General features: G+C 41.2%; 1 protein-coding gene across 3 annotated transcripts in view; it reads left to right on the forward strand.

Annotated features, from left to right (window-relative positions):
- The first annotated feature begins 4,067 nt into the window (after positions 1–4,067).
- The window catches only part of LOC106605281 (ras/Rap GTPase-activating protein SynGAP-like), a 111,169-nt gene continuing 97,613 nt past the window's right edge, over positions 4,068–17,623 (forward strand). For 2 of the 3 annotated variants that reach the window (XM_082975320.1, XM_082975319.1), the window contains exon 1: positions 4,070–4,547. In XM_082975320.1, the coding sequence (XP_082831446.1) occupies positions 4,526–4,547 (22 nt within the window). In that variant the 5' untranslated portion in view covers positions 4,070–4,525. Of the gene's footprint in view, positions 4,548–17,623 lie in introns of all 3 variants that reach the window. The other variant, XM_082975322.1, reaches the window with a different exon arrangement.

Raw genomic sequence — 17,623 nt, forward strand, 5'->3', positions numbered from 1 at the left:
GTCAACACACCAGAGTGCTTGGCAGCAAAGAGGGGATATTGGGGAGAGAGAGAGAAAGAATGACTGTCGTGCAGGTGCCACATCAGAAATGTGTGGCAACTTCAAGTACAAGCAGAACAAAAACCCCACACAAGGCAAATCCAGGTTGCTCAAACGATATCGCCTCCATTCTATATCATCACACTACGTGTTACTATATCTCCCTATTTGCTAGTGTTTCCCCTATATTTGTACTGTATACCTTTGGAATATGCCTTTGCATTTATCATGTTTACGTTTGAAGATTGTATATACAGTATTTGATTATAGGCAATTTGTTACGTTACCTTTTGTCATACTTGATTTACATGATAGTATGTAATAGAAATATATTAGGAGCCGCAACAGGGCTTTTGTTTTATAGTTAGATTTATATATTCACAATATATTATTATAGAATGATTTGACGATGTGGTTGCATAGTGCCTGTCTGGATTGTGCATCTGCAGAATGAGAAGTTTACCTGAATCTAGGGATCAGGTGATTGAAATGTATGACATGTATGATAACTATTCTGTAAGGTTTTCTTCCTCATCCACCAATTGCAAATTGAAGAGTCACGACAATGTTGTTTAGGCTTTCACACACAGAATTAGTGTAAAATACATTTCTAACAAATATCAAAACACTTCAAGATTACTGATCAAAATCTTTGATCAGATAGCCATGGAAAATGGCCGCTTGTTGAGCCAGATTTGACTGTCAATTTGTTGAGGGGTGCTTTACATTCTTTTAGGGAAGAGAAGTCAACAAATTATGGTATTATGTGCAGGTGAAACTATTTGTACTGTTTTCCATTTTCAGGTCATAGACAGAGGAGTCAGCTCCTATCTTCCAGGTTTACACTGAGGATGAGCGATAGCGTTAACTCTGGCCCACTTTAATGCTGATACCTAAGCCCTAGTCTGGACACTGTAGAGCTGACAAGATTGGATAGATATGAGCAATATGGCTTATGTTTCATCCGGCCTATCAGAGGGAAAGGTGGAGCTTTCATCGTATTTCTCATATATCCGATCCTTTCAGATGTACCCAAGTGTCTAAGAGGTAAGGGCTATGGGTTTGTGTTTGATTTGGAACTGGGCCCCAGAGATCATAGTGGAACAGGAGGTTGTGTATAGAACTCTAGAATATCATAGTGCAAGGTTCAGAGTTTATATTTATACAGATCCTTTATTTCTGCCTTTTGTGGGATAAAACACAGATAAGAGTAAATGTGTGTGTTGTATCCCCCAGAAGACAGATTGTGTTACAGGTGTAGTTACAGTAAATAACACAATAGGCAGTTATACTGTTATAATCATGTCAACAGAAACCATTTTCAGTCATTTTTTTAAAACCACAACAAGATGTCGCCCATTCCCCAGATTGAATGATGTGAAATATCCCATCTCTTACTTAAGCAATAAGGCCTGAGCGGGTGTGGTATATGGCAAATATACCACGGCTAAGGGCTGTTCTTAAGCACAACCAAATGCGGAGTGCCTGGATACAGACCATAGCCATTGTATATTGGCCATATAGCACAAACCCCAGAGGTGCCTTATTGCTATTATAAACTTGTTATCAACGTAATTAGAACAGCAAACAAGTAGTTTTGTGTCATACCTGTGGTATACGGTCTGATATACCACATCTTTCAGCCAATCAGCATTCAGGGATCGAATGACCCGGTTTCTAATAGTGAATAGATGATTGCTCAGCCTGGTCTCATAGACTAGACGTAACATAGTAAATGTAAATCCGGAACACTCAAATTAGTATGATATGTTACATTTGGTATGGTTGGATAAGACAGAAGGTTACTTAAGGCAAAAATGAAAGTAATGTGGTTGGTCAGAGTGGATGGGTAGGCATATAACGCAAATGACTAGCAACCCAAAGGTTGCGTGTTCGAATCTCATCACGGACTTTAGCATTTTAGTTTATTTGCAACTTTGCAACTACTTACTACTTTTCATCTACTTTGCACCTACTTAGCATGTTAGCTAACCCATCCCCTAGCCCTAACCTTAACCCTTTAACTTAACTCCTCACCTTAACCCCTAGTGTAGTTAACATTAGCCACCTAGCTAACTTTAGCGTTAGTCACCTAGATAACGTTAGCCACAAGTTGGAATTCGTAATATATCATACGTTTTGCAAATTCGTAACATGTACAAATTGCAATTCCTAACATATAATATGAAATGGATAATGGACATCCACAAATTATTACATATCTAATTGGAGTGTCACAGATTTACGTTTACTATGTTACGTCTACCCCTGAGTCCAGGTTGGATTGCTAAGGGTTTGACACATTTCTAAATGTCAGTGCAGGTCAAATGAACCTCCCAACTCAGTCCTTCCCATCCCAGTTTAGGATTTAGATCATTCTCAGTGAATTTGGCTGTAGTTGAATAGGAAGAGGTCTGTGGAACCATCAGTTCGATGGTAATGAATGTATCTGTATGTTTTCTATGGTAAAGTATGTCTATAGACCCGTCAAGTGTTCGTTACTGTAGGTTATAGATGGAACTATACAAAATTACTTCAAAGGACTGGGGTAAATCTGATTTTGAGTTGAGGAATAAGAAGCTAAGAGAGTCTCTATAGTCTTCTCTTTTTTTTATTTGTAGTCAAGTCCAAGTTTGGTTTGATGTATTTTTGGACTTTTGGTCAAATTACGTTTATACATGTATAACCTAGGCTGATACAGCCAATGTAAAATTTAAAAAATTAAAAGTTGCCCTTCACATCTTACCAATGTGCTTTGAGTGTTTTCTGTCCATTTCTTGTTTAACTTACAATATGTATATGCCTATTTGTATTTACAGTAGGCTAGCCAATAATAATATATGATGAATTGCACTTCAGAGAGTTATTTTCTGTTCTATTCCATTTTATTCTATTGGTATAGCAATAGACTCCACTCCCCATTCACATGTAGGTATTTTGTGATTAATCAATAGCCCTTCTGCCAGGCAAACCGACTGGCTAGTCCTTATGGCTCCGTTGCCAAGAATCTCTTTGCCATGGCATGTCAAGAGCAGTTGATTCATTGCAGTGACATTTCAGATAGCCTACTGAATCTTAGAGGGCTATGGTGATGCATACTGCAGTAACTGTATGTTACTCTGTATAGATGGTGTCATTCTAATTAGCAGATCACTATTGGCCTTTACATAGGTCGTTAGGCGGAAATGTATATTCAGCATTAAAGCTTTGGGTGTAATTATGTGTAATGCATGTACTTACTTACATTTCCCACTAGGAGGAGGTGTAAAGGAAAGATTAAAGTGCATTACTGTTCAGTCTCCAACTGCAGCTGCAAGAGTCTACCGCCAGGTGGTAGCCATAATCCAAGTTTGACACCGTACTGTGCAGGCAGGTGAAGCAACTGAGCCGATCAGGACGCCATGTTGGCTCTATGGACCACTATTGGATCCAAGAGGAAATCATCAGCTTCCAACTGCACACGTGATGCCATTCTTGAGCCTGATAATGTGTAGGTAGGCTCCATATCAATTTGTGCATGTGTACATTGGACGAATACAATGCACATGTATAACTACTTTTAACTGTGTTCCTTTTAGGACACCAGCAACTTCAAATGTGTCGCTAAAAATGATCAATAGCCTTATCAATAATTTTGCCCGTTAATCTTTGTAATGGAACAAAAAAGTTCAGGAATAAAGATGCAACCATTTAGCTCTGAATGTAGAGCCTACAGGCAAATAAAAAAAAATGTGGTTCGTTTTGACATTTGAGATGAGTTGGTGGAAGTCATTGTCGAAAACCATTTATTTAGCCTACCCCTTGAGAATATTCCCATTGACCATGTCACCAGACATAGGCCTACAGCCCAAAATAAGTTTATGACTTCCCAATTGTCTAGTTTATAGCCTACCACCAAAACGAGAGAATTATAGCGAACTGTAATGTAGGCTACCGCGTTATCGGCAGCAGCACCAATCGGTGTAGTGTGTTCGTGTGTGCGCACGTTTGCGTGTGACTGTGCGTGCGGTGGCGTACGCGTTTGATAGCGGTAGAAGGGGCCGTATTCAATAAGGCGATTTTAGCCATCATTGCTTCTTGAACTTCAAGGAGCAAACATGGAGCATACAATGCATAGATAGGCTATAGCTATAATGGAAAGCGCACACACGCGCGCACTCACTCATCCGCCCCCTTTCTCTCTCTCTCTCTCTCTCTCTCTCTCTCTCTCTCTCTCTCTCTCTCTCTCTCTCGTGTTTTCCCCCACACCTCGATAACGGTGCGTGCGATATATTTGTTCATATATTTTTATTAACGGGGGTACATTTTCAATGGCTTTCGGTGGTTGTGGATTATAATTTCAATTTCTGAACAGCAGTGGAATATTGGCTACCATCGACTCCAATGGTGAATAGCGTATTCCTTATTTTCTGACTGGTGTGTGGTATTTTTGTTGCATGCCGAGAGACTGTCAAGACTCGAAGACCACGTTCAATGCCGTTGGAACATGTCCTATGTCCCCTTTCAAGGTAAGAGAACAATATTCCACTATTGCATCTCCCTCCCTCCACCTCATCTCTCTCTCTCTCTCTCTCTCTCTCTCTCTCTCCTCCATCATACAATACAGATTATAGCAAAGGGGTGCGTTAACGCGGCGTAGTGAAAACACAGGCAGGTACAGCAAGAGGTAGTGTCTTCGAGATAGCTACCTACCTGGTTTTTTTATCACTGTGTGCCAGTCAATATGTCACTTTGCCTGTGCATGCTGAGTAGGATAGTCCATCGTGTTGCAATGTGCTGAGGTGTGCATGCCTGCTGGTATCACATTCTTGCAAGTCCATTTCCCTGTGTCTTTAGATCATGGTCACCGGTAGCCTACTGTATCTCCATGACACTGTAACTTTGCCCCTCTAGTATTGAGCCATATCTATTCAATGTGTGCAGTAAGGAGCCTGAAGGGGTACTTATTTGCTTGTTTTGGAGACTCAATATTTAATGAGTTTGTAGTGGAGGAAAATGGTCCATGAAAATGTATGTTCAAGTCAGTTCCCTTGGAGTTGTGACACGCAACCATGACTAATGCTGTGTGAACGTGAGTGCAACGTGAGCCCCTTCAATCATTCAGCCTTCAAATTCTTTGTTTGGGGTAATATATCTTGTTGATTGACTGTATGTGTAAAATGTTATGGTGACTTGAAAGTTTGGTGGGACTTTGAGAGATCCAAGGGTTGTATGGTACACTGAGTCCAGTCCCTATTACCAAATTATCTCTGTACAGCAACTGCAAATCTTGTGTGAGGAGAATGTATATGTGTGTGACAGAGAGAGAGGGGAGAGAGAGAGAGAGGGGAAAGAGAGAGAGTGGAAAGAGAGAGAGTGAGAGAAAGAGGTAAAGGGAGAGAGAGAGTGATAGAGAGAGAGAGGGGGGTGAAGGAGAGAGAGCGAGAGACTTGAGGCTGCTGAGGTGTGATGTCTTGTAACACTGGGTACAGTAAGGACACTGCCGTACTGCTGTACTGGTTGTGCATTGACAAAATTCAAACCCAACTCATGTTCAGCAGCCAATACATGAATGTCTTAAAGTTATCAGTCATTCAAAGAGAATGGCCAGTTCAAACTGTGTTATATGATGCTTTTGGTCATCTTCTAACACATCACAAGCGGATATAGCCCAGCAGCCTCTTGTGTGAGCACAGCAATAGAAGTTGGTTGCATAATATTGGTGAGATGTTACGCTACTGTATGCGAGCCCACTCTTGAGAGATCACTGCCAGAAAAATGTGTGCACAGTAGTATTATACCTTCAAAACCCATGTCAATAGGAATGTACAGGCTATACTCTTTCCACTACAATAGATGGGACCTGTCACAGGTGTCGTAATGTAAAGACCAAGGCGCAGCGGGTTGCGTGTTCATCATAATTTATTTATATGAAAAAACAAGAAAACAAAGAACGACAGGAACAGTTTTGCAGGCTAACTAAAAGCAGTGCAAAAACAACTACCCACAAACAGACAGGTGAAAACAAGCTCCCTAAGTATGACTCTCAATCAGAAACAACGATGTACAGCTGTTCCTGATTGAGAGCCACACCCGGCCAAAAAAAGAAATACACAACATAGAAAACCTAGAATACCAAAACAAGAACATACACCAAAAATCCCAGAACACATAAATACAACACCCCTCTACATACACACAACCCTCGAACCACATAAAACAAATACCCCCTGCCACGTCCTGACCAAACTATAATAACAAATAACCCCTATTACTGGTCAGGACGTGACAGGACCGTTAACCTTTCAGATGTAACAGGTTTTCTGGGTAGAGGAGTCTGTGTTTGAATCTCAAGGTAATGTTATCAAAATGAAATCAGGTGATCAGTCCCATCTTTTTTTTACTTATGGCTGACTGAACAGTAGTTCCCTGTAAGAACACTTGTTTTATCTCTCCTTGACGAACACCATGCCGGAATGCATCAGTTTTAAAGTTGTTAGACTGAAAATGCCATAGAAATAATATAGTATTTTGTGTTTTACGCCAATGTTTAAATGTAGGTGTCCCAATTCCATGCTTACTCAAAAGTCATTAGGCCTATGTGAGGCCTATCATATGGACATTTACTGTGAAGATAAGATACTGTAGGTCTCTCTCTCTCTCTCTCTCTCTCTCTCTCTCTCTCTCTCTCTCTCTCTCTCTCTCTCTCTCTCTCTCTCTCTCTCTCTCTCTCTCTCTCTCTCTCTCTCTCTCTCTCTCTCTCTCTCTCTCTCTCTCTCTCTCTCTCTCTCTCTCTCTCTCTCTCTCTCTCTCTCTCTCTCTCTCTCTCTCTCTCATGGTGCAGATGGACAGCATGGAGCACCAGCCAGCCACTGAGCCAACCCAGTCATGTCGATTTTACAGTAGTTTGATACAGCAGCTCCTGTCAAGCATGGGCATTCATTTTAAAGAGACAGTGCACCGCCAATGCACTGACTGCAGCACTCCTCTCGTGTGACATAAGGGGCTGTCTTACACCCTCCGCCAATCGAGCTGTGCCAGGAACCATCATCTGTTAGGCTATTACTGTACTGTATGCTCAAGATCTACCGTGTTCGATGATCTGTCAGGGGAAAAGCTCATTCATTTTCCAATGGGTGTTGAGTACATTGGAGTTCTGTTTGCAGTGGATTGAAGTGTTATATAGAATGAATTCTAAAATGAGTAAATTATTCCACTCACTAGATACCATCTCGTTTGATGTCAATTCATTGTAGTGATTCTGGCATTTTGTGAGTTAAAGTGCCTGCTGTCCAAGTTTCGTGAAGTTGGGAATTCAGACGCCAACTTCCCTCGAGACGTGAAAAGTCAACGTTCAAGAACGTCAAGCGTGACTATGCCTCAGCCTTTATCAGCGATGCTAACAGCTAGCGTATACATGAAAGCAATGACAGTGTTGTTCGGTATCCTCAAGGAAATATCGTATTCATAATTTTGGCCCACAGACGTAAAGTCAATCAAAGTTAAACTGCCCCTCATTTACTTGTATCTGCATACTGTTTAGCATATTCATGGCACAGTGCAGCGAACGTATGAATAAGCACAGGAGGTGGCGTAGAGCAGTTTGATGGCAAGATTATTTACGCATATTATCATTTACTGGCAGATGCTTATTAAAGGTTTTTGGTTTTGTACTAGGTCAACCAACGACTTGCCTTTTATCATAAAAAGTGTTCATATTGCACCGTGGACCATGATGTTATACGGCACAGCGAGATAGGGTCCAGATTGAAACATGTTCCAGGCCATAAAGTATCGTGCCTTGTGTTAGATATCCATGCTTAAGTGAAAGTGTCCACTGCAGCATGTGTCATTCAGCCAAAGCACAGTATAAAATGTACACGGTTTATTACAGGGTATCACAGTGCTCCAATGTCCTTGATGGTTTCTGAGTGTGACATGATAAAATGTCCTCTGGGTAGTGTCAGCAAAAATGTTATTTTGAGGGCTGCCCCCCATAAGCCATGTTGTCTGGGGGGAAGGACATGTTTGTTGTGGTTGAAAGACCTTAAAATGATATTGTAATAATGCTAATAGGGGTAGTCCAAAAATGAAATCAGACAAACCGAATGTTTTTTGCTACTGTAGTTTGCTTGAGTACTGGGCGAGCTCATTAATTATAATACACATTATAATTCACATTTCCTGGCTCAAATTAAGATCCTACATCTGTAGTCTATGGATATAGGGCCATGTCAGGGAACTCTCTCCCCCTTGAACAGTTCTAGTGCAGTGAGTTCAGGCATGCCCCTAAGCCTCAGTTCACGGCTCCACTCCCTCACTATCTCTCTGTTCCCCAGCAGTACTGATTGAACCTGGTGGTGAAAAGGCCCAGACATACCCCATCCGCTAAAAGCCTTACTGCTGATTCTGAGGAAATCTACATAAGGATCCCATCAGAAATGAGTAGCTAGGAGAAATGGTTGCTTAATGCAGACCACACTATGGGAGTGGGCCCCACTTATTCAATTCCACCGCAAAGCCTGGAGCCCAATGACTCAATGAGTTTGTGTTTAAAGGATGCTCGTCTTTTGATTGATCCTGTCAGGATTCACTCATGGCAAAAGGTCAGGATGAGCTATCTCCTCTCCTAAGCCAATCAGAGGGCTGCCAATCCGGGATAATGGTTGGCTCACAGGCCTTCCAGACATTATGTCATTGGATTCCAGGGATTCTCATGATGCACAGTCAGGTTGTGCCTTCAGACCTGGAGATATTCAACAACTTACTGTACATATGTCATTATATTAGTAATAGAACAAATTATATTAGTCATGGAGTCAAAATGGACCAGTTATTGGATGTTTGTAGGGACGATTGAATGTCATAAAAAGCTGATTATAACTAAAAACAGCAGGTTTCACTTGCAGATGTATCATTAAAAAATAACATTTAGTTGTTAAAGGTGTGATGTTAGTTTGTAATGTACAGGTAGGATCTTAATTTGATCAGCCTGTTGCAGGAGAACGTTCCTGAAATACAGGACATGTCAAGCTTGAAGTGTATTTGAGGTTTAAAAAGACATTTGTAATTTCTACTTAGAAATCTCAGACTTGATTTTCCCTTACGAAAAATGCACCAACCCCTACAAAAATGTCCATTAACTATAATCCACATAACAATTCAAATTTCCAGCTGCTGCAAGATTATTTTCCTGCTGTAGCAAACTGGCTCAAATTAAGATCCTACATCTGTAAGATGAAACATTACTTTTATGTTTTTGGTTTATACCCATACTGTCCATTAATATTATTTATATGCAATTCAGTTATCGGCACAGTATAGGGCTTTTTCAAACAACCCTTTCTGACCCTTTTCCGTCAAAGTATCTAAAATAAATGGCCTGGGATAGGTTTCGGGAGAGTCTGAATTCCACACCGTGTCATTTGAGATGCTGATAGTACAGCCTGTGATAAGTGCCCCCTAAAAGAACAGATTATTAAAACACTACTGTGGTGCCTCAAGCAGGATTACAAATTGGAGATTTGGGCTCACAAAGATAATGTTCACTGAAGCCTTGTACGTACCTGGGACCCAGAGTTACAATGAGAACCAAGAGGTATTGCTCTGTAGGGTAGTTAATCACTCACCTGTTGAGATGTTCAGTCCCAGACATTTGAAGTCTATTTTCAGTGTTATGTGTACATTTCACACTTTCTTGTAAGTCAAGTAACACTTGATGTAGGATGTCATAATGTATAGACTGCATACATATTATCCCTAGGTCAAATCAGGCCATGACAGTAGCAGACAACCTCACATTACTCATTGATATACTATAGAACTTGACATTTGAATGTTAGTTTGTTTTCTGATATGGCGTAAGGTTTAGGAAAGTTACAGTAGCCAGTCAGGACGTCATAATGTGCTGACAGGACTTTACAGCCATCTTATTACAGTGTTATAAAGGCAGACGGCTAATTCAAATGTGCTCTCAAACCGTCAATACCATGCTAGCGATGGGCTAATTCGTCCCTCCTCTCTTGTGACGCTAATAGGTGGCTGATATATGCAGTGTGCACTTTTACTGAAGGTGGTGAGAAAAGAGGACCGGATTTTCACGCGATGTACCTCTCATTCACAGATGTGCAGATACTGCAAAGAAGAATGGTGCATTTTAATTAGCTGTAATCAAATACACTGATATGCTGATACTCAACGACGGTGCCATTGGACCCTGACATTTCAGAGTAGTCTATTACCATTTTAAAGTGTTTCACTATTACACATTTAGGGTAGTGTCTCTACTTCAGAAAAAGATTAGTCATTTTACAAGGCTCACAAGAATGTGTGTGTGTGTGTGTGTGTGTGTGTGTGTGTGCCATGCATGTGCCGTGCATGCTTTTGTGTGTGTGTGTGCGTGTTTGTGAGTGTGCTTGTGTACAGAGCACTTGTAGTGTATTTGAGGTAAAAAGGCTCCTGAAGTTTGTAATTTCCACTTTGAAATTTCAAACTTGATTTGCCCTTACGGAAAATGTATCAACCCATTCAATATTGTCCATTGATTATAATCCACATAATAATCCACATTTCCTGCTGTAGCAAACTGGCTCAAATTAAGATCCTACACATGTGCGTATGTGTGTTTGCGTGTGCGTGTGTCTGTGCGTGTGTGCGTGTGTGTGTGTGAGAGAGAGAGAGAGAGAGAGAGAAAGAGAGAGTCTGTGTGTGTTTTTATTTTAGTGATTAACTTCTACTCTGAAGATCTCATAAAGGTTAGCAGGCTCACTCTGCATGCCTGTCGCTATATTTAGCATCTCATCTGCACCACATTTGAATCTTCACCACACAAAATATAAGTGCATTTCAACTGTATTTGCTGGCATTCATGCAATGTTTAAGTGATATGCCCTTTTGTTATTTCAAATAATGAATCATCTAAATTGGAGTGGATTGTTGAGAGAGACTGGAAATGCAATCCAATTTCTAGTGTTTTTTATGTAAGTTTTCTTTTCAGGAGGAAAGCTCCTGTCCTAGTGTTTTTCAGAGAGTCTATCTTGCAGTTGTTGCTCTTTTTGGCATTTGAATGTGGAGTTGAGTTGCTCTGTATGAGAGTGGAGATAATGGCAGAACATCCTGATCTCTTTGATCAGAGTCTAACTGGTAGAAATGGACTGCTGGGAGAGGAAAGTGTGAGACACCTATGACACACTTTTAATTGTAGCTTCTCGCTTCAATGCCATGTTTGAAGTCTCCTTTCCTGCATGAAGATACTACACTGGAATTCACACTCACTTTAACCACAGAACTGGCTTCAAAGTGTCTCAGTTTGTTTGACCTAGCGAGTGGTGAGTGTTCATATTAGCTAGGGGTGAAAAGTTGACTGAGATTGTGTTGACCAAGCAAGCGAGATGTCAGAGCTGGATAACCCCTGGTTTGAGATGAAGAACATGACACACAGGGTTATATGGACTGAACAAAAATATAAATGCAATATGTAAAGTGTTGGTCCCGTGTTTCATGAGCTGAAATAGACATTTTCATACGCACAAAAACGTATGGAATTTCTCTATAATTTTGTGCACAAATTTGTTTACATCCCTGTTAGTGAGCATTTCTCCTTTGCCAAGATAATCCATCCACCTGACAGGTGTGGCATATCAAGAAGCTGATTAAACAGCATGATCATCACACAGGTGCACCTTGTACTGGGGACAATAAAATGCCACTCTGAGATGTGCAGTTTTGCCACACAACACAATGCCACAGATATCTCACATTTTGAGAGAGCGTGCAATTGGCATGCTGACTGCAGGAATGTCCACTAGAGCTGTTACCAAAGAATTTAATGTTAATTTCTCTACCATAAGCCGCCTCCAACGTCATTTTAGAGAATTTGGCAGTATGTCTGCATGAGGCAAACGGCTGCATGAGGCAAATGGTGGTACTGGTTATCTTATCCACGCCCCTTAGGTATCTGTGACAAGAGATGCATATCTGTATTCCCAGTTATGTGAATTCCGTAGATTAGGGACCAATACATTTTTTTCAATTGATTGTTGCATGTTGCGTTTATATTTTTCTTCAGTACAGGTTCCTTTCTAGGTTAAAGTATAATGGCCTTACCATCATTCCACACTGCCATTGACTATACACAGTCGCTTTCCACTGACATGTGGGGCTGAACTTCAGAAAACCGATTCAGTCGCTGTCCACTTCAGTGGTGCTGAATGCAGAGGTAGAGTATCAGTGCTCTACAACAGCTTTGCTGTCAAAACAAGTTTTGTTTATTTGGTTCTACAGTTGACCTTTTTCACATGAGAGAGTAAAAAAGACACACAACTATATATTTGTGCAACTTGATCAGAAGGAAGATACAGTTAAATTACACTTATTTTGTAGACCTCGGGCATACATGGGGCACAAGGGACTTTAACAACAGTAAAAACATATCGTATTTACCTGATTGAAGTTGCAGTAATGGTGACCAGATACATATCTAAATTATGTTTTTGGGGGAATATACAATTGAGATCAGTTATCCAAGTCACTAAAGTTTTTTGAATGGAAAATAATGTTAGTTGTTGATTGAGACAGAGGGAGACTACTTTATTGAGCAAAAAGTGATTTATTTGGCATGCATTTGATCGCTACAGATACACAAGTTAATCTTGTCTGCTCAAGTCCCCTTTCTTGTCCTTTCAGCTAAGTAGCTTCTGTACGGCTACTGTCACCCAGACAGCAAATGTGTCACCACATGACCACCGATACCTTGATGACACAGGAAGTTGTATAACCGTTTGTGTTGATTGAATCAATCAGATCGCTCAGTCAGGGGAAGGGATTGTGTAAGGTAATTGGGGTGATGATGATGTCATTGCTCCCTCTGAATGTAGGAGCATTTGAACATGTGGAGAAAGATGAGGAGAATACTCAAAAATAGGAAAAGCTGACTTACATAATGAATGAAGGTATTGCAGTATTTATAACTGAAACAGACAGTGGTCTTGGACGCCCAAGTACAATTTTACTGTATTTGTTTTAGTGCAACAAGGGATGAGATAATATGCGGTAACATACACAGACAAGTCTAAGAGGGTCTGGGACTCAGTTAGGGTTTGTCTTACTATCTCATCCCTTACACTTCTCATTTAAAACCTAATTCAAAGTAATGATATTAATAAATAGAATCTGGCAGTACGGGCTGCTCTGTTCTGGTAGCCTGCTGCAGGTAGATACTGTTGAGATTAGGACGTTTGTTTGCCATGAAGGCATATGTCCATTCATGTTAATGTGTTAGCGTTGTGTACTGTAGAAAACCCTGAGGTGAGCTCTGTGCAGTTGCTTAATTCAGGGGGTTTCAAACTAGGGTCCGCAGAGGTGCTGCAGGGGGTCTGCGATTTTAAAAAAATATATTTTTTTGTGAAAATCATTTTGGGGATTTTTTAATGTGAAAAATTATAATTTTGTGAATTTTTGCTAGCTGCAACAGAATACCATCATGTGTACCAATTTTATGTTTCTGTGTCCAGTCTGAAAAAGTTCAATGACTGGAAGTCTACAGGAACAGTTAGCATGCTAGCTGGACTCTGGGAAAGTATATAAAAGGCTTTGTTGCCAAAATCTCAAACTATCCCTTTAATATGGAGGAAATTACAGTCATTGGAGCTAATTACAGGAGTTTTTTGTGTAGAAAATGTATTGGATATTTATTGGATAGAAAAACAGTTTCAGTGTCAACTTAAATGACCAAAACCAGATAAGCATGCAGAAAAGATATCGAACTATATACACTGAGTGTACAAAACATTAAGAACACCTTCCTAATATTGAATTGCACCCCCTTTGCCCTCAGAACAGTCTTAATTCGTCGGGGCATGGACTCTACAAGGTGTTGAAAGCGTTCCACAGGGATGCTGGCCCATGTTGGCTCCAATGCTTCCCACAGTTGTGTCAAGTTGACTGGATGTCCTTTGGGTGGTGGGCCATTCTTGATACACACGGGAAAACCGGTGCACCTGGCACCTACTACCATACCCCGTTCAAAGGAACTTAAATCTTTTGTCTTGCCCATTCAACCTCTGAATGGCACACTTACACAATCCATTTCTTAATTGTCTCAAGGCTTAAAAATCTTTCTTAAAAATCATGAACTTCACACAGTACCAGAACATTTCAGCCAAAATCCTGATTGCCTCTGCCAGGAGGCTGAAACTTTGCCGCAATAGGATATTCCAGCAAGTGGATCTTACAGCAAGACAATAACCCCAAGCACACATCAAAATCAACAAAGAACTTGTTCATTGACCACAAAATCAACATTTTGCAAAGGCCATCTCAGTCTCCGGACATGACCCCCATTGAAAACCTGTGGATTGAATTGAAGAGGGCAGTCCATAAGCGTAGACGAAGGATATCAAGGATCTGGAAAGATTCTGTATGGAGGGATGGTCTAAAATCCCTCCCAATGTGTTCGCCAATCTCATAAATCATTTTTTGAAAAAGGCATTGCGTTGTCCTCGCAAGGTGAGGTATTGAACGGTATAGAAAACAGGGGTGTTGATAATTTGAGCCCTACCTTTTTTGAGATTGTTTTTTATTACTTGTTAAACAAAATATATTTCTCGGAACAACTGTATTAGTATAAAACAATATCATTTCCCTTTTCAGTATTTGAGTTATTTATTTTATACAGTCATTTTTGGTCATCTTTATCAAGGGTGGCAATCATTTCAAACCCCACTGAACATGACAGACATCTTGGTGATGAAGTGAAAGCAGAAAACCCATAACTAAATTCCATTTAGATGGTTTCTGTGTATTCCTACTCAGACATCATTGCGTTGATCTGTAAAAATCAAGGAAGCAAAACGGTGCCAATACCCCAGATACCTCTGATCCAAGACACCTCTGGCTTTTTCTCAATCAGAAGGTTCTTTCATAATTCCACCCAGGGCAACACAGGGCCTCCCAGTCAGACTCCCCGTCACTCCTCTGTCTGTCAGACGAGATGACTTAAGCTGTGTAGGAGTTTGAGAGATTGCCATTTTGGGTAATATAACAATGACACAGTTCTTAGTCTATCTCTGGATTGAGGACAGATCACTATAATTATTATTTATCTCTGAGGACCAAAGGCTTGACCTGCTTTCTCTCAGTGGAGCACCCATCACATGGTGACATAAGACAGGATATGCAAACAGAGAGAGACGGGAGAACACATCATGATAGGTGATAGACGTGGGCAAATAAATACAGCAGCATTGTTACCTGTGAATGTGGATCACTGTGGTTTTGCAGTCACAGTAATTCACACTCAAACACACACACACACACACACACACACACACACACACACACACACACACACACACACACACACACACACACACACACACACACACACACACACACACACACACACACACACACAGACGAGTCCCATTCATGTATATTTTCTCTATACTCAGCACATTGAATATCACCTTCACACAGGTTGACAGGGCAGGACAGCACATCACCATGAAGGGTTAGCAGACAAAGCAATCCTGCATCTCATTTCCTATAGATGTTGTTCAAGCCTAAGTAAAGAGAGTTTTGCAGCACAACTTGGGGGGATTGCTGTGTAGCCCCGTGGAATAGTCAAGTGAAGGGAAAGGAGAGCGAGAGAGTGATACTGTACACTCTAATAAGCCAACCCAACTCTGCTACTGGCAGTGCAGTCATTCCACCCTACTGCTCTAGCATCCTGGAGGAGGGATGGGAATGGAGAGAGAGAGAGAGAGAGAGGGCGAGAGAGAGAGAGTTGTGTGGCTGATAGTGAGAGAGACGGTGGTAACAAGAGGGAGGGAGAAGAGCTGAGAGAAGTGAAAGGGAGATGGACAGAGGGAGAGAAGGGGGACAGTAGGAGATACATGTGTGAGAGAGAGTGAGGAAGCGAGAGAGAGAGAAATGGGCTGTGAGAGTGGGGGACTGAGAGACAGATATGTGGAAGGGAGAGGGGAGCGATAGATGGTGGGGAGATGGATGCAGGCTGCCAGGGAGTTTGTGGGAAAGTTTAATTTAATTTTGATTCATAGTAGGATGATCGGAACATTGATTTCACCTTTAAATATTATAATTTGATTTTATTATCGCCATATATTCAAGCAGTCGGCTTGCTTATAAATATATAGATCTTGTTTCCTCATCTTATGTTGTCTTACAGTAACAGTATTGAACGTTTTGGACTGTGGTATCTGTTGATGTATTTTACAGCCGTGTAAGGAATAATTTAGTATTGTTCACCACCAACATATGTCTATAGTGTATAGATAGATAGATAGATAGATAGATAGATAGATAGATAGATAGATAGATAGATAGATAGATAGATAGATAGATAGATAGATAGATAGATAGATAGATAGATAGATAGATAGATAGATAGATAGATAGATAGATAGATAGATAGATAGATAGATAGATAGATAGATAGATAGATAGATGGACAGAAAAGATGTGCGCGTGCGCATCAGAGAGAGAGAGAGCGAGAGGGAGGAACAAGTCCGTTTTTCATGGATGGCTGGGTTGCTATGGGAACAAGATATGGGCTCCCTTTTCCCAAAAAAGTCTCCTCCTTCCCTTTTTCCCTCTCTCATCACTTCATTTATCTCTCTCCTTCTTCTCAGCATCCCCATTTCTTCACCTCTCCTCTCTTCCTATCCCCAGCTCATCCCATCGCTTACCTCCTCTCCCCCTTCTTTCTATCTCTCCTATCATCCATCCATCCTTCCCTCCTCCCACTCATTTTCTCCCTGTCTACTCCTCTCTCCCCCTGTCCATCTCGTTCCCTGCTGTCTCCCCTGTTCTACTATTCTCCCTCTCAATCTTTCCCTTTCCCTCCATCTCTTCCTCACTTTCTCCTTGTCTCTGATCATCTGTCTCTTTAACACTCACTTATATTCTATTCTTTTCTCGGTTGTCATGGCAATAGGCTGGGGGCGTGAGGGAGAGAGCGCGAGCGAGCAAGAGTGGGTGTTTCGGAAGTGACATCTCTTGGGCAGTAACCTTGTTTCCTGTGTGTGGAGTTGGGGGCGGATTCACACGTAAAGTGCAGCAACAGTGACGCCGTGTGGACAAATACGTGGTAGTGGAGAGCCCTGCCGTGCCAGACAAGGGCGGACTGAATGATCTGATAGGTGAGAATACACACACACACACACACACACACACACACACACACACACACACACACACACACACACACACACACACACACACACACACACACACACACACACACACACACACACACACACACACACACACACACACACACACACACACACACACACACACACACACACACACACACACACACAGGCCTGTGCGGTGCCAGTGTAGTGCGGACCTCTGTGTTCACCTCTTCCTTGAGGCCCATTGTGACACATCCCTGACGTTTGACGTCTCTCATGACACTGATGGCCGTGTACTAAATGCCCGGAATCAGCGTATTAAAGAACACACAGGCCAGTGTATATTTTCAGAAATACATCACATCTGGGCAATAAATTCAAAAGCATTCATAGAGTATGGAATGGTAGGATACCCCTGTTGATTCCGAATGATGTGATATAGAAGCTAC

This window comes from Salmo salar, chromosome 05, assembly GCF_965601325.2.
Source record: "Salmo salar chromosome 05, fSalSal1, whole genome shotgun sequence".
In the NCBI taxonomy this organism is placed as follows: Eukaryota; Metazoa; Chordata; class Actinopteri; order Salmoniformes; family Salmonidae; genus Salmo; species Salmo salar.